General features: G+C 57.9%; 1 protein-coding gene across 6 annotated transcripts in view; it reads right to left on the bottom strand.

The window, feature by feature from the left end:
* Positions 1–5,356: 5,356 nt before the first annotated feature.
* The window catches only part of SCUBE3 (signal peptide, CUB domain and EGF like domain containing 3), a 37,639-nt gene continuing 23,564 nt past the window's right edge, over positions 5,357–19,431 (bottom strand). For 2 of the 6 annotated variants that reach the window (XM_061349458.1, XM_061349461.1), the window contains 16 exons: positions 15,878–15,994; positions 13,956–14,078; positions 12,614–12,730; positions 11,464–11,586; positions 10,794–10,910; positions 10,381–10,473; positions 10,176–10,292; positions 9,942–10,103; positions 8,851–9,054; positions 8,601–8,762; positions 8,193–8,360; positions 7,942–8,103; positions 7,520–7,717; positions 6,389–6,541; positions 6,129–6,208; positions 5,357–5,985 (listed from right to left, as the gene is read on the bottom strand). In XM_061349458.1, the coding sequence (XP_061205442.1) occupies positions 5,836–5,985; positions 6,129–6,208; positions 6,389–6,541; positions 7,520–7,717; positions 7,942–8,103; positions 8,193–8,360; positions 8,601–8,762; positions 8,851–9,054; positions 9,942–10,103; positions 10,176–10,292; positions 10,381–10,473; positions 10,794–10,910; positions 11,464–11,586; positions 12,614–12,730; positions 13,956–14,078; positions 15,878–15,994 (2,246 nt within the window). In that variant the 3' untranslated portion in view covers positions 5,357–5,835. Of the gene's footprint in view, positions 5,986–6,128; positions 6,209–6,388; positions 6,542–7,515; positions 7,718–7,941; positions 8,104–8,192; positions 8,361–8,600; positions 8,763–8,850; positions 9,055–9,941; positions 10,104–10,175; positions 10,293–10,380; positions 10,474–10,793; positions 10,929–11,463; positions 11,587–12,613; positions 12,731–13,955; positions 14,079–15,877; positions 15,995–19,431 lie in introns of all 6 variants that reach the window. The other 4 variants (XM_061349457.1, XM_061349460.1, XM_061349459.1 and 1 more) reach the window with 3 other exon arrangements.

Here is a 19,431-nt window from a genome sequence, read left to right on the forward strand (position 1 = left end):
TCCTCTTGTCCCATCCCTTGTTCCTTGGGAGCAGAGCCCAGCCCCTCCTGGCTCCATCCTCCTCAGGCAGTTGGAGGCAGCCATCAGGTCCCCCCTGAGCCTTCTCTTCTCCACACTGAACCCCCCAGGTCCCTCAGCCCTTCCCCATCACACTGTGCTCCAGGCCCTGCCCCAGCTCCGCTGCCCTTCTCTGGCCCCGCTCCAGCCCCTCAATGTCTCTCCTGTAGTGAGGGGCCCAGAGCTGAACACAGGATTCGAGGTGCGGCCTCACCAGTGCCCAGTGCACGGGCTCAATCCCTGCCCTGGCCCTGCAGCCGCACTGGTGCTGGTACAGGGCAGGTTGCTGGGGGCTGCTTGGCTGCCTGGGCACAAGCTGCTCCTGTTCAGCTCCATCACTCAGCACCCCCAGCTCCTTTTCAAGCTGCTCTTCCCCAGGCCCAGAGCGTTGCAGGGGGTTGTTGTGGCCCAAGTGCCGGACCTGGCACTTGCCTTTGTTGACCCTCATCCCATTGGCCACAGCCCATGGATCCAGCCTGCCCAGATCCCTCTGTGGAGCCTCCTGCCCTCCAGCAGATCAACGCTCCCATCCAACTTAGTGTCATCTGCAAACTGATGGAGGGTGCCCTCAGGCCCCTCATCAATGAGGATATTAAACAACACTGACCCTAACACCGAGCCTTGCGGGACACCATTTACCACCACTCTGGACTCAGCTGCCCAGCCAGTTTCCAGCCAAGCAAAGAATCCTCCTATCCAGGCCATGTCCCCAGAACGCTGTGGGAGACAGTCCAATGCTTTCCTGAAGTGCAAACAGACAATGTCTGCGGCCTTTCCCTCACCAGCCAGGTGGTCACCTTGTGAGAGATGGGGTTGGTCAGGCAGGACCTGCCCTTCACGAACCCGTGCTGCCTGAGCCTGATCCCCCCGGTTTCTCACATGTGCTCTGTGATCTCAGGATGATCTGCCCTGTGACCTTCCCCCCACTGAAGCTGCAGTTTCCAGGGTTCCTTCCTACCCTTGTTGTAGAGTTGCCCTTTTGGCCAACTTCCAACCCTCTGGGACCTGCCCACTGGACCGAGGTACTGATGGATGCTGGAGAGTGGCTTAGCGAGCTCCTCTGCCAGCTTCTGCACTCTTGGGTGAAACCCATCCAGCCCCATAGACGTGTGTACATCCAAGTGAAGCAGGAGGTCTCTAACCATTTCTTCCTGAATTATGGAGACTTCAGTCAGCTCCAGTCTCTGCCATCCAGCTCAGGGGACTGGGGACCCTGAGGATGACTGGTGTGCCTCCTGAAGACTGAGGCAAAGGCGGCATGAACTACGTCAGCCTTTTCCTCATCCTCAGTCGCCAGGTTTCCCCTGGTATCCAGCAGAGGATGGAAGTTCTCCTTGGCCTTCCTGTTACTGCTAATACATTTGTAAGAGCATTTATTCTCTTTTATGGCAGTGGTCAGACTTAGCTCCATCTGTGCCTTCACCTTTCTAGCTTTCTCCCTACATAACATAACATAGCATAACATAACATAACATAACGTAACGTAACGTAACGTAACGTAACATAACATAACATAACATAACATAACATCCTTTGTACTCCTCATGGGGCAACAATCCCTTTTTCCACAGGTGATGAACTCCTTTTATTCCTGAGTTCAAGCAATATCATAGAATCATGGAATGGTTTGGGTTGGAAGGGACCTTAAAGCTCCTCCAGCTCCAACCCCCCTGCCACGGGCAGGGACCCCTTCCACTGGAGCAGCTTGCTCCAAGCCCCTGTGTCCAACCTGGCCTTGAGCACTGCCAGGGATGGGGCAGCCACAGCTTCTCTGGGCACCCTGTGCCAGCGCCTCAGCACCCTCACGGGGAAGAGCTTCTGCCTTAGATCTAACCTGAACTTGCCCTGTTTCAGTCTGAACCCATCACCCCTTGTCCTGTCGCTGCAGTCCCTGATGAAGAGTCCCTCTGCAGCATCCTTGTAGCCCCCTTCAGGCACTGGAAGCTGCTCTGAGGTCTCTACACAGCTTCTCTTCTCCAGGCTTCTCCCTGTTGAACCAGGCTGGTTTTTGTCACCAGTTTTCAGCACATGGGGACCACCAGCTCCCGCACCTTGAAGAGCATCCGGCCTTCCTGGACCACTCTGTTCTTCAGTAACGTTCCTCAAGGAATTCTGCCAAGCAGCATCCTAAACAGGCCAAGGTGAAGGCTTTGCTGACCTCCTGGCTTTTCCAAGGACTGGAGATTCGGTCATTTCCTGACCACTTTGCCCTCCAACCATCACATCACCCACCAGCTGTGAACACACACCTACCCGGGCACCCCCGGGGCTCACCACCAGCTGAGGCAGGAGGTTTCCTCCACACCCTTAGGGACCGCCCGGATTGTCCCTGCTGGTCCCTGCTGGCAGCCAGGCCTGGGCTGTGTTTGCATTCAGAGGCTCCTGCTGTGCCTCCACCAGCAGTGCCTGGGGCCGTGGGATCTCCCCCAGCAGCAGCTCTTGAGGACCTGGTGGGTGTCTTCAGCTGCCCCATGGGACAGGGAGGAGCGGAGGGGCCCAGGTCAAGAGGGTCTTTCATCCCCTTTGCTTCCCTCTGAGCTGGTCCCTGTCCAACTCCCATGTTCTGGGCTAAAAATGAGTTGTACTGCAGCTAGTTAATGTATATAAATAATTACATTGTGTAACGACTGTTGAGCTTATGGAAGTGTGCAGGATTTAAGCTTCTAGGGCAAAAAAACCCTTATGCCCTTGGAAAGGGCTTGTCTTAGCATCTGAGGGAGGAAAACAATGAAAACAGCTCTGGATCCTGCTGTTAGAAACCTTTAAAATAAGTGTTGGAGCCAGTTCTTTTTTTTTAAAGATCAACACAACACCAAGAAATTCCATTTAATAATTAAAAAAAGACAATACAAAATGCAAACATTTCTTTTTACAAAGTTCAGATACATTTTCTTTTCTTTCAATCAAGTGCAAATAACTTCATGAACTACATCTGTCTCATCACTTTAATCATGTCTGCTGGAGATGGTAAGTCATGGCCCACTGCAAAAGGCAGATATAAATATTCCAACATGAAAACTAAGAACCCAACGACCCTCCCGTGTGTTCCCCACATCGAGACATTCAGCGCAGCCCAGAAGTGGCTGCTGACGCAGTTTTCAGCCTTTCAAACCCTTTCTGAGCCCTGCTAATGGGTGAGGAGAGGGGCTGTGCTGAGAGGGGTGCTTCTGGTGGCCCCGTGGATTCCTTGGGGGGTTATTAGGGATATTTGGGGAAGGAGGAGGCGATGTCACCAGGTGCCTTTGGCTGTTACAGATGCTGCCCATCTCACCCTTCCAAAACCAGGTTGGAGGTGGTTGGTGCAGTGACAACGGTGACAACCTGGGTACCCCAAGGCTCTGGGAGGCCCAGTCCCTGCTGGGTCAGGGTGACGGTGACCCTGCTGATCAGTCACAACGAATCCCTAAGCTCCAGTGCGTGGCTCCCTCACAGTGGGGCCATCACAGCGGGTTCATCGTCCCCGAGTTGGTTTTAGTTTTACTGTTCCAAATAGGAAAGACCCTTCCAAGAGTCACCGCTCCACTGCCCCTGCCCCAGAGCAATAACCTCCCCTCCAAATCCCTACAACAGCTTTTGTGCATCAAAGCAGCTGCTTCCAGACACCAACCAAGTGACAAACAGCTCAGGCCGCAGATGTAGAGCTTCCAAACGTGCTGGGAGCTGGGCGGCAGGAGGGGGAGATCCGCAGCTGGGATTGATCAGGATAGCCTGTTCCAGCCGCAGCATCGTAGAGACAAACCTCAGGCCCCTTTGCCAGGGTGCAGCCCCTCATAGAGCCCAGGAGGAGCTCTTGGAGCAGCAGGCATTGAGGAAGGGAAACATGGGAGAGCAGCTGCCTCTGGAGTCCAGCAAGGACAGACCCGGTGGGACGTGGGGGGCAATAACTGGTTCATTAAGAGCAGGGCTCGTCCCAGCTGTGGTCAAAGTGACAGTGAGATACAAGCAGGGACAAGAATGGGACCTGCCAACAGGAAAGCTGTAGGCAAGTCGACCACAATTAGCTCCAGGTCTTTGAGAGGATGAAGATGGGGATGAAGGCGAGGGGAGGTGACAGCCAAGGCTGGAAAGGGAGAAGGGTTTGGGGAGGAAGAGGATGGATGATCGGTGGCAGCGTTCACTGGTCCCCTGGGTCCTGTGTGGCCATGTGAAGATGCCAGGGGACAAGCCCAAAAGTGACATCCATCCGGCCACGGTCCCCAGCCAAAGGGGAATGCAAGTGGCAATGAAAGTGGGGTGGCAGGATGGGGTTTCCTATGGGATCTGCATCACGTGCCCTGGAGAAGGGCTCCTGCAGCATCCCAGTGCGGTAAGCACGTGGGGACAGATGGAGCCATAAGCACGTGAAGGGACTTGGAAGCACAAAGCTTCCCAGAGCCAGGTGAGATGTTTCTTCCTGCAGGGATCACCACACCTGGCAGAGATTCTGGGGCTGAGCAGAGGGGCAGCTCCCCTCTTGTCCACTGTGACCCCAGCCCTGGCCTCAGGACCTGCCCCTGCTCCCCCTGGCTCCAGGTTTTGGGGCCAAGTTTTGCATCCTCCTTACGATAGGGCTTGAAAAACCCACAAACCACAGAGGCTCAGCCCAAAATCAACCCCACCTCCTCCATCCATGGATCCAGATACCTCAAACCCCTGCAAAACTCACCCCATCTCATGCCGAGCAGTGTGGCACCATCTTCCCCCTGACCTGGGGGTTTTATCGGGGACAAACACGGCAGAAAAGGTTTCAAGGCCCAAAACCACCATCCCACCGGTGAGCAGCAGCCCAGGGCTGGGTTTGCTTTGGGTGGATGTTTGGGTTTGGTTACAAACGCACATTCTCATTCCTCAGGTATAAATATCGTCGTTTCTAGTAGAAAAAAACACAACTTCCCTCTAAATAATATAAAGAAGACTCAAATGATTGCACTTAATACATATGAAAAAGGTAGAAAGGAGGAGATCCTAGTGCACAAACGTACTCCTGCTCTTCACAAAGCTTGCTTTTTCCGAGTTCCTCTTTGGCAGAGCTTGTAAGAAAGTCTGGGTTTTTGGCACGAGTGTCTCGGGTGGGGGGAAAACAAAAACCTAACCCGGATCAAAGTCCTTCTCCTTTGCTCCCTGCTTTCTCCCGTGCAGCCAGACATTGTTCTCCGGGAACGTGGCTTGGCTGCGCTTCCCTCCCAGCGCCAGCGCGGCTCTCCGGCAGGATGGGAAGGGACGGGACGGCCCCTGCAGCACCACGGCTGCCATTGCTGAGCTCCCCTTTACTCAAGTAATGCTTCTGTAAATTCATCTCCCCCGATCTCTGCCAAGCGATGCCGATCCCCCCGCCCCGGCTGCTGCCATAAAAACACCGTTACCTTCTTGCACTCCTCTACTAAAGGGCTCGGTGGAGCTGCAGCTGGCGCCAGCCCTGTGGGATGGAAGCACGATGAGCCCTCTGATGTCCCAGGCTGCTGGTGGCACCAGGGAACAAGGGCAGACCTGGCGTAAAGGAAACCAAAGGGAGGACAGAGGATGACGACAGGACTGGTGCCTCGGTTTCCTACAACAAAGAAGCTGCTTCCAAAGAGAGAAGTGGCTTCACCGGTGGCTGGATGAGACAGGAGCATCCTCCCCTGCTTGGGGACATGGCTCTGTGGGGAGCGGTGGAGAACTCGGGGGGCGTCTGCAGGGTGAGAGGTGTTGGTCCTGCTGGAGCCGAGCGGAGGAAGGAGAAAATCGGAAAGGAGAAGGAAGGGAGAAGAGTGTTTCCTTGGCTGCAGGGCAGCCCGGGGGCTGCAGGGGTGCAGGGGGCTATTTATAAGGCCGGAGGAAGCTGGAGACTTTGGAGCGGAGGAGCTTGATGAAGGAGCGGGGCAGCATCTCCTTGTGTTTCTCCGTGTACTTGAAGTAGTTCTGGGGATGTGCCAGCACGTCGAAGAACGCTTTGATGAGCTTCTTGTCCTGCGGGGAAGCCAAGACAGAGGGAAGGTCACCCAGTGCTCCCCCATGGCAGCTCCAGAACAGCCAGGAGCGCAGAGGGGTGATCCTGCATGGAGCATCCTCCGGAGCCCTGGGCAGAGAGGACCTGGTGGGGATACACTCACCTTGAGGATCTCCTGGTGGTTTTCAGAGGCATAGAGCCTACCATCCCGCACGATGTCCTCCACCAGCTGCTCGTAGTCCTCTGCAACACCAGCCAAAATACACCATCAGGGCATGAGCTGTCACTTGGCCCCAGACCAACGGTTACCATCCCTGAGCGTGCTCCCCCCCAGATATATGTGAACTGGGGGTGACCTGGGTACCAAACCTGGCAGGGAGGCACCAGCACACGGGGATGGTGTCCCCTGCACCCTGTGCTCACCATCGTAGGTGACGTAGGGGATCTGGAAGCCCCGGGCGCTGTTGGCTTCACTGGTTTTGAAGTTGATCCAGAGCTTCCGAGAGCGGGCGGTGAAGGCGATGGGCCTCTCGTAGGTCTGGCACGTCTCGTAGGTGGTGATGGAGGACGGGGAGGCTGCAGGGAATGACAGGGGGACACATGATGCTGGATACCATCGGCAGAACTACCCCAGCCTCACTGGGCTTAAATGCTCAAGGCACGGGGAGCCAACAGATGTGGGCATTGTCCATATTCGGTGAGGCTGAGCACCCCCCAACCCTCACGTTACATACCAGGGATGTTGCTATTCCTTCCCTGCTCTGGGAAGCTCCAAATGGGTGTTTTTACCCCCCAAAAGGAGTGCTGAGACCTGGGTGTGCAACCCAGCCCGCACTTAGCCCATGCGCATCTCCCTGATCCAGAAAGACTGCCTTGGCAACATGGTCTCGTGTGAGGCGTCCCTGCCTATGGTGGGAGGCTGGAACTGGATCTGGAGCTGGTTGGAATCTTAGGGCCCTTTCCAACCCAAACCATTCTATGATTCTGTTCTGTGATTCTATTTTAAAACAGGAGGGAAGCATGGTGATGCCTGGGGAAGAGAAGCTGCGTGGAGACCTCAGAGCAGCTGCCAGTGCCTGAAGGGGGCTGCAAGGATGCTGAAGAGGGACTCTTCATAAGGGACTGTAGAGATAGGACAAGGGGTGATGGGTTCAGACTGAAACAGGGGAAGTTCAGGTTGGATCTAAGGCAGAAGCTCTTCCCTGTGAGGGTGCTGAGGCGCTGGCACAGGGTGCCCAGAGAAGCTGTGGCTGCCCCATCCCTGGCAGTGCTCAAGGCCAGGTTGGACACAGGGGCTTGGAGCAAGCTGCTCCAGTGGAAGGGGTCCCTGCCCGTGGCAGGGGTTGGAGCTGGAGGAGCTTTAAGGTCCCTTCAGCCCAAACCGTTCCATGGTTCTATGATTCAATGCCGAGTTCCCTGCTCACCCATTTCCCAAGCCCCCCTCCTGCTGCCCGGGGCTGTGGCTTTCCCCTTTGCAGAGTGCAGCTCTGCCAAATCCCAGCCTTTTCCTCCCCGGCTCCTCCCGTGAGCACCGCGGCGCGCTCGGTTACCTACAGTTTTTCCGCATGACCAAGACGTCGCCGCACTCATCCTCGGAGGGGAGGAAGATCTCGGGCACCACGATGAGGATCTTGCGCTTGGGGGGGGGGTTGATGTTCCAAGTGCACTCGATGTTGGCAGGGTAATTCCCCGGGTAGTTGGGGGACTCGATGTAGCCCGTGTATTCTCCCAGCTCCCCCCCACACTGCCGGTCTGCAAGGTACGGAGAGCTGCTTCAACTGGGAACCAGCGGCACGGACACTGGAATGGGGCTGGGTTTCTCCAGTGCTCTGCTAGCAGTGCTCCACGCATCCCTCCCACGCCTGTCTGCATGCATACAGCACAGAACCGACCCCGACGCTATTTTAAGGGATTTTTAAGTACTTTGGAGGAAAGGCCCCCGTTCCCACCATGCCGTGGCACCCCAGCTTGCCTACTTTTGCACTGGGACACGGAGGTGGAGCCGTCGAAGTCAGTGGTGGTGTTGCCAGGACAGGAGATGCAGTAGTTCTGCCGGAAGTCGGGCTGGTAGGTACCCACGGCACAGCGGATGCAGCGGTGGACGCTCGTGTTGTAGTAGTGCCCAGGGGAGCACTGGACTGGGAGGGGGCAGGGAGCAAAGGGGCTGCATCAGCCGCTGGCACAGCCCCACTGGGTGCCCCCATCCCTGGGGCCGGCTCGCACCTACCCTTGGTGTCGCAGTCCTGGAAGGAGAGGGCTCCCTCGTGGCGCGTGGTCAGGCCCCCACCGCAGGGGAAGCAGAGCGCCCGCCCCACCTCAGGCTGGTAGGACCCCCGGGGACATGGCTGGCAGGGCTTGAAGCCATCGGCCGAGTGCTGCCCAGGGGGACACTGACCTGTGGGCACAAGGACCCCTCAGTCCTGGCATCCCACAGGCCCATGCCCTTGCTCCTCTCCCCACCCAGCCTTGGCAGCATCAATATACCCAGAGCAAGGGCTGCCCTTCCTCATAAATGCCCAAAACAACTCCTGTGGGTCCTGGGGATGCTCAGAGCTTTCCCTCTTTCCGGATGGGGGCTCATGGTTGAGGTTGCAGCCCCCAGTGTGCCTCCCATCCAATCTCCATGCCCCCTTACCTGTGCAGCCGGTGATGTTGGTGGCTCCCACTGGTCCAAAAGCATCCCCACGGGGACACAAGTCGCAGGAGAGCTGCCCCTCCTTCTCCTGGTAGGTGCCGGGGGGACAGGGGACACACTGCTCCGTCTGGCCATGGTAATACGTTCCCTGCGAGCAGCTAACTGAGAGCGGGGGGGGGACGTCAGTGATGTGGCAGGGAGGATGTCAGCACCGGGGGACACAGCTCAGGCACCCCCTGATGCTCCTTACCACACTTGCCAGCCAGGCGCTGCTGGCCCGGCCCGCAGCTCTCCTGCCGCTCCGGGGCCATGCTCAGCTTCCGCGCCACCTCGTACTCCATCCCCGCGAAGCGGAGCAGGAACCGCTCCTGGTTGATGGATTTCTTCAGGGCTTTGATGGCTGATTTCAGCTTTTTCTCCACCCTCTGTCGCAGGCAGGGCAGGTTGCAGCTGGCTGGGGGTGCAGGGGGGGAATGGGGGTGCAGGGGGAAACAAGGATGCAGCAAGAAGGGAGGGATGGAGAGGGAAAACCACCAGGATCAGAACCATCTCCAAAATACTGATCTGCAAGTGCTGCCCAACACATCCCAACCTGGATGAGGAATGATTCGCCTCTTCTTGCTGTGTGGGAATGGCACCATCCCCCTGGTCCCACCACCATCCGCTGGTCCTACCACTGTCAGCCTGGTCCCACCATTATCACCTTGGTGCTACCATCACACCCTGGTCCCATCACTATCCCCCTGGACCCAGCACCATCCCTCTGGTCCCAGCACCATCTCCCTGGTCCCAGCACCATCCCCTGGTCCTACCACTGTCAGCCTGGTCCCACCATCATCACCTTGGTGCTACCACAATCACACCCTGGTCCCATCACTATCCCCCTGGACCTAGCGCCATCCCCCTGGTCCCAGCACCATCCCCTGGTCCTACCACTGTCAGCCTGGTCCCACCATCATCACCTTGGTGCTACCACAATCACACCCTGGTCCCATCACTATCCCCCTGGACCACGTCATCCCCCTGGTCGCTGCACCATCCCCTGGTCCTACCACTGTCACCCTGGTCCCACCATCATCACCTTGGTGCTACCACAATCACACCCTGGTCCCATCACTATCCCCCTGGACCTAGCACCATCCCCCTGGTCCCAGCACCATCCCCTGGTCCTACCACTGTCACCCTGGTCCCACCATCATCACCTTGGTGCTACCACCATCACACCCTGGTCCCATCACTATCCCCCTGGACCCAGCACCATCCCTCTGGTCCCAGCACCATCCCTCTGGTCCCACCACCCCTGCTTGCACCCAAGATGTGCCAAGCCAGCCCCATGCTCACCTGTGATCTCCTCTGGCTTGATCTCAGCCTCGAACTCCAACGTGATGCGCGTCACCTCCTTGTTGGAGGAGTTGCGAGCCCGGCGGCCCTTCCCCTTCTTGGACGAGTCACACTTGAGGTTGACAAAGGCAACCTGGCAGTCGGAGCAAGGTGCCGACCCAACTGCATGCGGGGGGACAGCTCAGCACCGTGTCCCTCCAACACCCCCACCATCCCCCTACCACCACACCTCACCTTGTGCCCCAGCCTTCCCGGCCTCATCCTGCTTGCCCTTGGCCCGTGGATGCAGGTGGCACTTGGCATCCTTGATCTTGAAGGAAGCCTTCTGCTTGATTGGCGCAGCGACAGTCTCTAAAAGAAAAGGTGGGTGCTCAACCACCCTGGTGTGGGGCAGCCCAGCGGGGGGGGGGGGGCATGGGCACCCTGGGAGCCCCCTCACCGAGGCACTGCTGGCTGCTGTTGGTGGGTCTCTGCTGTCCACCCTGCCGCAGGACCGGGGTCCCACAGCTCACTGTGTAGCTGCTGTCGGACTCTGTGGGAAGGAGGAACAGGAGTCAGGGGATGCTGGAGTGGCTGCATAGTCCCTGCGATGCTCTGCTGGGCTGATGCAGGGAACCACGGCTGTGCCATGCTGGGACAATGCCCAGAACCCCACCATGGGGATCCTGCACCAGGGACCCACCCCGTACGTAGCTCTATGCTCAGCAGTGAGTCCCCCAAAGCAACCACCCCCCTCCCTCTTTCCTTGGCTACTTGCACCTTGGCCATGCAGACACGTCTCCCCCAAAGCTTGGGCCATGCAGAGAACTGGGAACCCCCTGCCCATGCTGGCAGTGACACCGGTGCCGGTACCTGGCAGGAAGCGGGCCTTGGAGGTGCAGGTGAGGGCACAACTGTCCTTCTTGCCCGTCTTGTTGCAGGTCAGGGTGGCCCGTGGTGGCACCGAACCTGGCAGGCATTTCACCAGCTCTGAGGGACACGCGCCGGCTGGTGATGACAAGCGGGGACACCCGTGGCTGGCACAGCCCAGGGACAGGCAAGGGGCTCCTGCACCCTCCCAAGCCATGGGGGGGGCTCACCAGGGAGGAGAGGATGCCAGAGTGTAGATGGGGACCCCAGAGAAGCATCCCAAACCCCCCAGACCCTCCTTGGAAATGTGAGATGGGACTGTGGGATTTCAATGGGGGGGGGGGGCAGCCTGTGCCCAAGGATGGGGACACAGTCAGGTACCAGGGCATGGCCACCGCCATGGAAACAGCTCCTTTGTGGAACATTTGCTGGTACAAAAGCTCATGGCCAGCCCCAAGCATGATCATAAAAGCAATGAGATGACCAAGGAAGGAGGGAGCACGGCCAACGCCTTCCCATCCAGACCCAGGTGAGACCCAGCCAAAAGCAGCCCATCCTGGAGCATCCCTCTGCCAGGACATCCCAAAACCCCCATGCCCACTCCCCCCCCCAATCCCAACAGCCCCATGTGGTGGCTGGGCATCCCGTCGCAGTGTGTGCTGCCCTGACATACCAATACAGTCCTTCTTGTTCCAGTGCAGCTTGCAGCCAGCAGGGCAGGTACACTGGTAGCTGCCGGGAGTGTTGATGCAGCCAAATTTGCAGCCCCCCCGGTTGATGCTGCACTCGTCAACATCTGCAGGAAGGAAGGGACAAGTGATGGGCGAGGGGCAGCGGGGCCCCCAGCTCTGACACTGACTCACTGCATTGCCCCAGCGCTGTGCTTTCAGAGAGATGCAAGGACCCATGCCCATGGGGTTGATGCACCCAAGGTGCTGAGGGGTGCAGCCCACCCTGGCAGAGCCCATTGTGGTCCCACGGTGGGCTGGGGAGCTGTGGGGCACCAGACAGAGCCGACATGGAAGCACATAGCAGCCAGATTCAAAAGGCAGCTACTTGGCAGCCGTGGCCCCTCTCCCCATGGCAGACTCTCTGTCCCTGCCCGAAATGAGGGGTCAATCATCCAGGTCTGGCACGAAGCAGAGGCAGAAGTGGAGGGAGGACAGGGATGGAGCTTGTCCCCCAGAGACGCCTTCCTACCTAACTGCCTCTTCATGGGAGCGTCAGTGGGAGCCAGCACCATGGGGTCACACCAGAGCACCCCGGTGACTGTGCTGGCTCCCTCTGGCTCCGTATTTCAGCAGCATGAGGCAGGTTGCCCATCCTCACCGGCTGGGCAGCACCAGAGCACTCATCCTCATGCTGTCATCTCCCCAGGCCAACGGCCCCGCTGCTGCCACAAGCTCCAGCAGCCCCCTCTGAGCGTGTTTCATCTGCATCCCTGCATCCCGGGGCACTGCACCCCCTGCCTTTGGGAGCTGTCTGCCTTGTGAAAATTAAATCAACCCCTTTTATGTTCCCCTTCCCAGCTCCCTGCCAAAAACGCTGGGGATTTCTCCCTCTCTGCCGCTGCAGACACGTTGCAAATTGCTCCTGTCGCTGTGTTTGAAGTTCAGACCCCAGTGTCTGCCTGCGAGCCCCCTCCCAGCCCGGCCTCAGCTCAGGGGATGGGGGGAACCCACCCTCCCCTTGGGCCCTTTGGTGAGTGGTGTCCCCAGCGGGCACACTGCAACCATGCCATGGGGTCGCCCCATCCCTGGGTGTCCCGTGTGCCTCCCTGCTGGGTTTGGGTCCCTCCTTGCCAGCACCCTGCCAGCCCTTACCTCCGCAGTGGGTGAGCCCATAGAGTGTGTAACCCTTGTTGCAGAGGCACTGGAAGCTGCCGGGGGTGTTGATGCAGAGGTGATCGCAGGTCCGGTCGAAGGAGCACTCGTCGATGTCTGGAGGGGAGGCAGGGAGGGAGGTGAGGGCTGGTGCAGAGAAAGGGCAGCCCTAGGGACAAGGGTTGTCTCCTTCCTGCTCCAATTGCTCCAGTAAGCTGGGGCTGCGCTGGGATGCTGTGGGATACTGCACTGGGATGCACCAGGGATCCAGCACTGGATTGCTCTGGGGATTCAACACCAGGATGCTCTGGGACACTGCTCCCACCCTGCCTGCATCCAAGCTTTCCTACTGCCCCAGCATTTGCCCTGCCCCAAGCTTCTGCAGCCCCTTTGCCCCTCAGACAGGACCAGTGCTGTGTCCTTGGCACAGGATGTCTTGGCTCTGCCCTGTGACAAGCGGGGATGCTGTGTGGGATGGTCCTGCCCCGGGACAGTGCCAGGGATGTCTGCTTGGCCCCGTGGGGCACTTGGCCATGGCAGGGAGGCCCTGGCTTGGTGGGTGAACCCAACCCAGTGGGTTTGAGCACCGTTTCATTGCCTTCATTAAGTTAATTGCTGTGCTCACATCAGAATCCCGAGTGCTGAGCCTGGACACAGATGAAAGTGGTCATGGCCCCAGAACGCCGGCCCCTTCCTTCCCTGGCCATGTGCTTCTGGGAGGCAACACTTGGACTTAGGCACTCCCACTGGGCTCGCCTTGGCCATGGGCCGGGGGTGCAGAGCCCTGTGATCCCTCGAGAGAGCCTAGAGACCTGCCAGGTTGTTTAAAGCTGGGTTTAGGTGGGACGTGCAGGAAACAGGGAGGAAAAGGTGGAAGAAGCAGCATGGAGCAGCCAGCTCCCTGCAGAGTGAGCAGGATGCCTCTTCCCCCCAACTCCTGCCTTCCACAGACAGGGGAAAGGGCATTCCCTTTACAAAAGCCACTAAAATCCTTGCTCTGCCTTGACAGCTTGCAAAAGCCAGCACATCCCCGAGCAGGGAGTGAGCCAGCCCATGCTGTGGGGTGGCCGGGCAAGGGGGAGAGGCAGGCAGAGCCACATCCCAGCCCATGGGGCTGCAGGGAATGTCATGACCGTCATCCTGTACAGATCAATGGCTAAGCCCCTGAGCAGAACCCAAATCCAGCACTAATCCCCTGAAGGATGGACATGGTCCAGAGGAGCCGGGCCAGCACTCCTCCAGCAGCAGCCGTGGGAGGGCTGGGAAACACTGGAGAGCAGGAGAGGGCTATCCCCAGGCAGGGCAGGGCAGGGGAGGGTGCTGCGCTGCTGCCACCCCTTACCTTGGCAGTTCCTCTCGTTGATGAGCAGTTTGTAGCCCTTCTTGCAGCTGCACTCGAAGCTGCCAACCGTGTTCCTGCAGATGTGGTCACAGCCACCGTTGTTGAGCCGGCACTCGTCGATGTCTGTGGGGACAGGCACAGGGCACGCTCCAGCTGGGATGCTCGGCAGGCAGGGAGGGATCATCCCCTCTGTCCCCACTGGGATCCGGCTCTGATGGGCACTGGGGGAACGTGGCTGCTGGTTTTATCTGGGTGCACTTGGGGAGCTGGTGCAGGACACTGGGGACTCCTGGGCTCTGCTGAGCTTGGAGGTGGCACAAAACATTTGATTTCTGCAGTGTCAGCATCCCCTGGAGCAGACTCAGAAAGAGCCTGGCAATGGGGGAAGGCATCACACCAGAGTCTGCGGAGTCACAGGTTTGGGCTGGGGGGTACTTTTGGGGACCAAGAACAACAGAAACTGGACAAAATCTGTGCTTTTCAATCCTCGCCTTTGCTTGTCTTCTCCTTCCTGCCATAAACAAAGCTAAAAATGATCATGCACAATAACAGCAAAGAGCCCCAGAAACCTGGAAAGAGGCTGGGACTTGGTGGTTTTGGTCGATTTTTCCCCCCTTTTCCCACTAATAACAAAATTTACTGCTAGGAAATGACCTGTAAAATGGAAGGAGACCTGGAAGAAGCAGCATCCCACCCCCCCCAGCGCCAGGGCAGCTCTGCCTCTCTGGGGCTCTCTGAGGTTTTCTCTTTATGACTGCAAGGGAGCAGGCTGTAAACCACTGTAATAAAACCCCCAGACACAGGGGACGTGGCTCTGGGTTATTGCATGGTCCTGGAAACTGCAGGATTGGAGGGGAGGGGATGCTCTGATAAAAGCCCAGGCGCGGGGGCTCTGGAAGCAGTCAGCAGGTAGGCAGCAGCGGGATGGGCTTTGCTTTCAACCGGGGTCAAGTTCCCAGAGCTGCCAAAAGACACAAGGCAGGCGCCAGGCAGCCCGGGGTCATGGTGCCCAAGGAGGGGGGCAGGGGCGGGCTGTGGGGTCACCAGCCTGGACTGCTCCCCCTTGCAGAGGCAGGTGGATGGGGATGGTGGTGGGAGCACCCAGAAGTGAGCAACCTCCTGTGGTGTCCTCCCCAGATCCAGTTTCTGAGAGTATCTTCCAGTGTCTGAAGGGGGCTGCAAGGATGCTGCAGAGGGACTCTTCATCAGGGACTGCAGTGATGGGACAAGGGGTGATGGGTTCAGACCGAAACAGGGGAAGTTCAGGTGGGATCTAAGGCAGAAGCTCTTCCCTGTGAGGGTGCTGAGGCGCTGGCACAGGGTGCCCAGAGAAGCTGTGGCTGCCCCATCCCTGGCAGTGCTCAAGGCCAGGTTGGACACAGGGGCTTGGAGCAAGCTGCTCCAGTGGAAGGGGTCCCTGCCTGTGGAAGGGGTTGGAGCTGGAGGAGCTTTAAGGTCCCTTCCAACCCAAACTATTCTATGGTTCTATGATTCTGTGAAATGGGACACGGTGCTTGGACCTGCCTGGCCAGTGTACAAAGAGGGCCTCGTGCATCCCATATTCCCAGAAAAGATGTGGATTTCCTGCATACCAGCCTCTACCCATGGGGAAACTGAGGCAGCAGGTTGGAGCAAGGGGGGACACGACCCTCCAGGCCCATGTGTCCCATGCTATTGCCTCTGGCTTGACCCAGCCCTCCCTTTTCCCTTCTCCATAGGCTTCCCAGAAGAGTGGGGCCAACCAAGTGAATCCCCAGCCCTGGGGGTGATCCCCACCTGCACCCATGGATGCAAACACCAAGCAAGCAAAGCTGTGAGCAACCCTGAGCCGAGCTAAACCTGAGCCAAAGAGGACACAAAGTGGGGTCTGAGGCACCCAAAGGTGAGCAGTGAACACCCCGGCCCCGCTCGCACCCACCTACCCTTGCATGTCTTCCTGTCAGGCTGGAGCATGAAGCCCATGGGGCAGCTGCAGTGCACACCCGTCGCGGCGTCGTGACACTTGCTGTCGCAGCCCCCGTTGTTCACAGCACAGGTCTCTGCAGGGACAGAGGAGAGAGCAGCCGAGCTAAGGACTGGTGTTGAAAAGGCTGGGGTGGGGGGGTCGCACCACCCAGCTGTCCCCATGCCACCCAAACGGCTCCACTGGCCAAGGAAGCGGTGAGTGCAAACCTCAGCATGGAGACACCAAAACTGCTCGGGGCTTTTCCCAGCAGGAACAAGGTCACGGAGCCCCCCCATGAATAACACCTGGGACACAGAGCAAGGGAAAGGGGCCTGAGGCACTGGCAGCCCTGCAGCATCTTCTGCTTCCGCAGACAACCCAGAGCTTGTTGCCTTCCCACTGCTGGGTGCTGCTCCCCGGTGAGTTTGGGGGTGAAATAAGGGTGCCTGTGATTCCCCCGAGTGCTAAGGCAGGAAAAGGCACCCAGATTTCCTGGTTCCCCATCCAAACTCCTTTGCAACCCTTCTGCCTTCCAACAACCTGCCCTTATATACTGGGTATCTGCATTTAAGCCGTGAAAGGAGTGGGGACAGCCCTGTCCCCTCCTTAGAGGATGCTTTATGAACGCAGGCAGGGAGCAGAGTGGCTCCTGGCCACACAGGGAGAATGGGGTCAGCAGATCTTGATGTGGAACAGCGAACAAGACACTGGGAAAAGCAGAGGTGGCTTGACAGAAATGCATTGGCTTTCCAGCTGATGGATGGAAAAGCATCTCCATGGGATGAATCCCACCACACTCAGCCTCCATGCTGGGATCCGGGCTGCGTGTCCCACCAAAACAGTGTCTGGTGGAGTCTGGCTTTGCCATTTCCAACGAGGATGACTCCCATGGCCAAGTGACAATGTCCCAGCATTGGCTGTGCTAAACGCAGCCGGAGCCGGGTCTCACCGGGGTGCCCCAACTGCAGCTCCCCGTGGGTGCGGATGCACAGCCCCAGTCCCAGTGGGATGGAGGAGGGAAAAGCAGGTTCCAGCCCCTCTTGCTGCCACCACCGCCACTGAGCCGCAAAGCCATGGGTGAGCCTGGACTGTCACCCGCCGCTCGGGCACGCCAGCCGGTCCAGTGTCCCAGGCTAATTTGGGAGACGCTTCATATAATTAGAACACACACACACAGAGAGGCAGCATCAGTGGAAAAAAATCCAATTTAGGAGGAAAAAAAAAAGAGCACTAATTATTCCAGTATTATCAAAGTCAGCTGTGGCTGGTAGGACTAGAAGGGACACTAATTTAAATGAAGCATTTTCAGCTTGACAGCTTCCCTGTGAGATCAATCCTCAATTTTGGTCCTAACCACCAGAACAATGGTTTGAAGTGCATGAAGTTGTTCACAAAGGATAATAAAATACTCCTTTCAGAAGGCTGGTTGCCTGGATAAATGAGGCATTTGGGCTTCAAGGAACCCAAGATGAAAATGCCTTGAAGAAATTCCTTGGAAAGAGCAAATCCCAGGTTCTCCCGCTTTTTGCAAGCGCCGCATGGGGTGGGAATGACTGAAGCATCCAACCATTTGCCTCAGGGCAAGGGAGCTGGGATCACTCTGTGCTCGTCTTGCCGCTGCTATTTTTATGATGTCCCATAATAAGAGAACAAAAGGGACCATTTTATTAAGTTAATAGCCAGCACAATTACAAAACCTAACGGCAAGGAAGGGATTTCTGCAGAGATTCCTCCCGCCAGGTCCTCTCCCTGCAAGCAGCCGGGCCGTGTCGGGAACGCTGGTTCCCCTGTGGCACCGGGGCAAAGAGCACCGCGCGGGCAACACCAAGCCCAAGGGAAGGGAAACTTGCTGGAAGCCTGGTGAATCGTTCAATACCAGCCTTTGTTCCAGCAGCTGATGCAGAAGCAGCCCAGGGAGGGTTGATTTAACAGGGTCACTGCTGAGGTGAGGGGACGGGCTCAGCGCTGCAGCTGCTTTTGGTGGGATGAAGGAGGCAGAGAAGTGGCTGCACCAGGGAGGACAGGGCTCTCCATGGAGCTTCACCATGCTCACAGCCTCCTCCTGTGCTGCAGCACCCATCTCCCCTCCCGGCCCCTTTGCACCTTTGGGAATTCCAGCTGAGCTGTAAAGCACACCCAACCCGCTATCCCATGCAGGATGCAGATGCTGCCCGGGGTACGCATGGGGTGGGAGCTGAGCCAGTACAGCCGGAGCACCACTGCAAACCCCTTTGCAAAGGGGAGACCTTGTCCTGGGCTTACAAAGGGCTTGGAGGGGGCTTCTGGGGTACCTGTGAGTAGGGGAGGTCACGGGGAGACAGGGCCAGGCTCTCGGGAGAGCCGCATTGTTCGGCAGTGCCGGGGGCTGCTCCAGCCTGGCGTGACTCACCAACCACACAGGGCTCTGGCCAGGGCCTCCACCGCGCGCGGAGGGAGAAGACAAAGCAGCTCGCACACAGACACACACTCCTTCCAACCTCCTCCGTCCCAGCTCCGCTCAGCTCCCAACCACCATGGCATGAATCCTCGCCCCGCTCAGCACCCTTCGCTGATGAGGGTGTACCCTTTGCTCATGAAGGGGCACCCTTTGCTCATGAAGGTGCACCCTTTGCTCATGAAGGTGCACCCTTTGCTCATGAAGGGGCACCCTTTGCTCATGAAGGTGCACCCTTTGCACCCTTTGCTCATGAAGGGGCACCCTTTGCTGATGAAGGTGCACCCTTTGCTGATGAAGGGGCACCCTTTGCTGATGAAGGGGCACCCTTTGCTCATGAAGGTGCACCCTTTGCTCATGAAGGTGCACCCTTTGCTCATGAAGGGCACCCTTTGCTCATGAAGGGAGTATTTGCTCATGAAGGGGCACCCTTTGCTCATGAAGGTGCACCCTTTGCTGATGAAGGTGCACCCTTTGCTGATGAAGGTGCACCCTTTGCTCATGAAGGGGCACCCTTTGCTCATGAAGGTGCACCCTTTGCTGATGAAGGTGCACCCTTTGCTGATGAAGGTGCACCCTTTGCTCATGAAGGGGCACCCTTTGCTCATGAAGGGGCACCCTTTGCTCATGAAGGGGCACCCTTTGCTGATGAAGGTGCACCCTTTGCTCATGAAGGGGCACCCTTTGCTCATGAAGGGGCACCCTTTGCTGATGAAGGTGCACCCTTTGCTCATGAAGGGGCACCCTTTGCTCATGAAGGGGCACCCTTTGCTCATGAGGGTGCACCCTTTATGAAGGGGCACCCTTTGCTCATGAAGGGGCACCCTTTGCTCATGAAGGTGCACCCTTTGCTCATGAAGGTGCACCCTTTGCTGATGAAGGGGCACCCTTTGCTCATGAACCTTTGCTCATGAAGGTGCACCCTTTGCTCATGAAGGGCACCCTTTGCTCACCCTTTGCTCATGAAGGTGCACCCTTTGCTCATGAAGGGGCACCCTTTGCTCATGAAGGGGCACACTTTGCTCATGAAGGTGCACCCTTTGCTCATGAAGGTGCACCCTTTGCTCATGAAGGTGCACCCTTTGCTCATGAAGGGG

Source organism: Neopsephotus bourkii, unplaced genomic scaffold (genome assembly GCF_033783945.1).
Source record: "Neopsephotus bourkii isolate Nb327-2 ecotype Australia unplaced genomic scaffold, CSIRO-AGI_Nbou_v1 NB_414, whole genome shotgun sequence".
Lineage (NCBI taxonomy): Eukaryota > Metazoa > Chordata > Aves > Psittaciformes > Psittacidae > Neopsephotus > Neopsephotus bourkii.